The sequence below is a fragment of the Arachis hypogaea genome, chromosome 5 (genome assembly GCF_003086295.3).
Source record: "Arachis hypogaea cultivar Tifrunner chromosome 5, arahy.Tifrunner.gnm2.J5K5, whole genome shotgun sequence".
Classification (NCBI taxonomy): domain Eukaryota; kingdom Viridiplantae; phylum Streptophyta; class Magnoliopsida; order Fabales; family Fabaceae; genus Arachis; species Arachis hypogaea.
Window position 1 is genome coordinate 110675183 of NC_092040.1, and position 4538 is coordinate 110679720.

A 4538-nucleotide genomic window follows, 5' to 3' on the forward strand; every position below is an offset into this window, starting at 1 on the left:
AGTGACCTTTAGCCATTAGCCATAGAACTTAAATTATCTTGTATTCTTGTTCTACTGTCTTTATAATGCAGACAAACATGGACAAAGGGGAAATCCAAACAACAAAAGGGTCAAACTGGTATATATATATATATATATATATATATATATATATATATATATATATATATATATATATATATGTGGCGTATATATAAGACAAATATATATAGTAGTGTAGGTACACAACTTGATAAAACTATATTATTATTATTATTATTATTATTATTATTATTATTATTATTATTATTATTATATGCTGGTGTTTGCATGGATGAAACTGAATATCTGTTGAACGGAGCCGGCTATATCATCTGCGGTGAACCTTGACTCACTAGCAACCTGCACAAATTAAACCAGATTACAAAATTAGTTAGTACAAATTAAAGGATCTCAAATAATGTTTTTTCTTTTTGCTTGTGGGCAAATTAATTATATATGCTGCTTAATTCCTGGTTACTATTTGTAGCAAACCTAAAAGAAATTTGACTGGATAATACGACGGTCTAAAATTAATTTTATGTACATTGATAATTTTCTACTGTAATTTCATCGGTTTATTAAACTTAAATAAACATTTATTAACATTGGATTAATAGAATTTAGAATAGCACTACCTTTTTTCTACAAAATATGTTAGAGGATATAGAATTTTATTTTTGGCCATCAATATTTTAAAATATGAGATAAAGTATATTGTTAGATTATTAGATTGAAAAATTGAATTGATGATTAAATAATTATTAAAAATAATAAATTTTAATAATCCCTAATTTTTTTTCTAATGGTCAATTCAAGGTTAGAAAGAAAAAAAATATTGGAGCGACAGATAAATAGTTTTTGCGTTGAATAGTATAAATTAAGATAATAGGTATTACTAATTTTTATATAGCCAATTTACATAATTTTTAGAATTTAATTTTATAATTGAAAATTTAAAATTAAATATTTATAAATTAAAATTTGAAATTTAAGATAAATAAATAATTTTTAAAAATTATTATTTTAGTTGATGACGTTATGTATATGAATTACCTTGACATTGAAAGAATAAAGTACTGTCTGTTCGATGGTGGTAATGTTGGTGTGAAGGATAATTAACTGAAGATCTTCAAGTGCAGCAATAGTTTTGATCAACTGGCCTGGCCTCCTCCTGGAAAGGATCTTGATCATGGCGTCGAATCCCAGAAGCTTCACTTCAACATCAGCCAAGCAAGACTTGCTCTCTGCGGTTTCTTCGCGGAGTCCGGTCTCCAACTCCACCAGCTTCATCTGCTCGCTTGGCGATGCCAATGGCGGATAGAAAGGCGGTTGAAGAGGCTGCTGCTGTTGTGTTCCGAGATTCGAATCCCCCACCTGTCTTGTTTGTGCTTCTCCAAGTAGCCTTCTTCTCTTTTGTGATTCCAAGCACTGAAGCAGTTGCTCCAATTCTCTCACAAACTCTATAGCTCCTCCAATTATCGATGCTTGATCACCCTATTCTTAAAGAAAAAGCACGGAAGCCAATGAAATATTTGTACAATGTGCATAGTAGAAGTTTAAGAAGTATTAGAGATATAACTACTAGTGTTATCTTTTTCCATCAGCTGAAATTTTTTAGATGAGTAGTATCATGACATGGTATTAGAACTCTAAATCCGAAAAGATTAAGAATTCAATCCTTAGAATAATGTTTATTATTCCTAATATAAGATGTTCATTTTATAACTTATATAGGCTATTATAAATAAGTAATAAACAATTATCCTAAAAAGCAAGATCTCATGTTGGATTACATATATCTCTTTTAAAAAAGAAAAAATATAGATCTAGATAGAACTTTTGGATTACATATCACAATTTACTTTTACAACCAGATTACAGTTAAACAAAAACTTAACTACTAAATAAGTTATTTGTATAAAATATATATAAAATATAAAATAAATAATAAATACATATAATTAATTTAATATTTAATTTTTTTATGTGCATATAACAATTTTGTTAATTTTGATAAAATCAAATGAATCTAACATAGAAGAAGTTAAGAAGGAAGTTAGGGTAATGAAATATATAGAGTATTGAAGGAATACAGGAAAAAAATGATAAAGAAAAGAAAGAAAAATAGAAAACAAAACAAAATTTCTTAGTTTGTGTGCAATTTGGAGTTACATACCCTTTGAACGTATGAACCAGGCATGAGGGATCTAAGGACACGAAGATGCTCATTCATTTGCTTCCTTCGGTTCCTTTCAACAGCGATGTGAGTCATGCGCTGGCTCTCAACTTCTTCACTTGTCTTAACGGTTCTCGGCCTCTTCCTCTTCATGTTCTTGTTGTTCTCCTGCATCAACGCCGATGAATTGTTGTTCCTCTTCTGGTTCAGCACCAGATCTTCACCATGGCCAAGGAACCGAATCTGCACTGAGTTGTTGTCTTCGGAAATGCGTGCAGTTTCTTCTTCTCCTTTCATCCTTCCATCTTCTTGATCTGCTCCACCCATGGCAGCATCTTCCTCTTCCCCGTTGTTGAACCTCTCGTCATTATTGTTTTCTGCTTCTGTTTCTACTTCTTCTCTGCCACCACCACCGTCGCTTTCGTGATTCATCATCATGATATTGTGTTCATCCATCTTATCATTTAAGACCGGGAACTTGAGAAAGTAGACCGGGTCAATCCCCGGTTCTTCGCAGGGCTTGCCTTGGTTTAAGGCTAACTTTGGTCCGAAATCTGCAAACTGCATCACATCCGCGAAACTGAGCTTATCAAAGGAAGAAGAGTTTGCATTATAAAAACACGATGGCGGCGGTGCTGGCGGCAGTTGTTGCTGTTGCTGAGGGATGTAATCGGCTATCCCGTTGCTGTGTTCTCCAGAAGATTCGCCTTGGCGAAACTGCATGAGATGGTGGTGGTGGTGATTATGATCAAGAGAGTAGTCTAGTGTGTTGAAGCTTGGGGTTGGGGGCATGGGTGCCTGCAGTAGTGATTCAAAACTGTTGGTGCAATACAACATCATTATGATAACTGATAAGTGCAATCTTGTGTGAGAGAGAGTGAAAAGATCTAACACCAAAAGCTTGTAATGGATCCAATAAGAACATATAAAAATGCAATGTGTGTGTGAGAGAGAGAGAGAGTGAGAGAAGCATGCTATACCGAATAGTTGTGAATGTCATGATCTTTGTCCATTATTATAGCTTGTATCAAAGAAAGTCAACTTTAATCGAAAGAAGAAGCCCTAAGCAGCGTTACTTGATGTAAGACAAAACCCACCACCGAAGTTTCTTGAGGGTCCCTCTCTCTGTTCGATTATCAGTGAAATTCACCAAATACAAAATTTAAAACCAGAAAGAATGGATTATTATGCAAGTCATTAATAGTGTGTTTGATTTTTTTATTTGCATGGCTACTACTAAGTGTTTCTTTCTTTTTCCGAAATTAAAAAAATAATATTGGAAATATAAGTTTTGTCGACATATTAGTATAACTTTTATTAAATAATTAAAATGTAAAAAAAAAAGGTTAGGTTTTCAGAGAAAGTTATACGATGAACTTCTAATTACAATACATAATTTTTAATTCGTTCAATTATAAAAAAAATCAAGTTATAAATCACTTTTTCCTAAACCATGAATTGAAATTAAACATAAAAAGTCTAAAACATACGCCAAGTGTGGTTATTTTGAAGAAGAACCGGGGAATAAATTGAAATAATTTGAATCTGGTCTTGTTACAAAGACAAGTAAAAGTAATCAATAATCAATTAAAAAATATCATATTAAAAATTTTAAAAATTATATATTTAAAACTTAAATTTCAGACATCCAAATTTTATATGATTAGTGATTGATTTATATTTTCCTATATTTATCCAGCTGAAACAAATTCAACAAGATGCTCATCTCTTATGAAAGATTTAGTAATTAATAATATTCATATTGACATATATACAAAATAGAAATAATAATAACTGGATGGAACAGTATATAAGATATGAGCAAGGAAGTTAAACCTGTATTTGCAAGAAGACAAGATTGAAAGTGAAGTGGGGTCTTGAAGACTTTTGTAGAACACAGAATAATGAAAGGGAGAGTAACCCCACAAAGAGTAGACCTATGCCAAAGAGGAGGATGGAAATGGCCTTTTTATTATTGAAGTTTTTGTGAATATGTAATGGGCCAAAGGCGTGGGGGCGCTGGGGTTTGGGTTTGACTTATTTTATTGTCACAGATAAGGACGTAGAAGAGAGCCTAATGAGGTGAGGTGGATTAAATTTGCACCTCACAAGTTCACCTCCTTTTTATTAATGTTTGTCACAGGCAAGTCACGCTCTTGTGGTTACTTTACCGCCTAGGTTCATGTGTTAATGCTGAATATCGTATACTTTGTTGTTTAATGTCAACTTTGAATTTTCAATCAGTGTATGCTCGTTATCTGGGTATCTAACATAAATTTCTTTTTTTTCTCTTTTCCATTGGGTTTAAAATGTTTTTGCTTTTTTGTAAAATAGTTAAGTT

General features: G+C 32.1%; 1 protein-coding gene across 2 annotated transcripts; it reads right to left on the bottom strand.

The window, feature by feature from the left end:
• Positions 1-261: 261 nt before the first annotated feature.
• Positions 262-4213, bottom strand: LOC112802718 (transcription factor FAMA). Of its 2 annotated transcripts, none has more exons than XM_025846054.2 (5): positions 4034-4213; positions 3178-3322; positions 2198-3014; positions 1075-1515; positions 262-381 (listed from the first exon to the last, which is right to left on the bottom strand). In XM_025846054.2, exons 2-5 carry the CDS (start codon positions 3195-3197, stop codon positions 292-294), a joined length of 1368 nt encoding a protein of 455 aa, XP_025701839.2. In that variant the 5' UTR covers positions 3198-3322; positions 4034-4213; the 3' UTR covers positions 262-291. The 2 variants fall into 2 exon arrangements, with proteins under 2 accessions (XP_025701839.2, XP_025701840.1); XM_025846055.3 differs by having other exon boundaries at positions 2198-2995; positions 4034-4201.
• Positions 4214-4538: the final 325 nt, after the last annotated feature.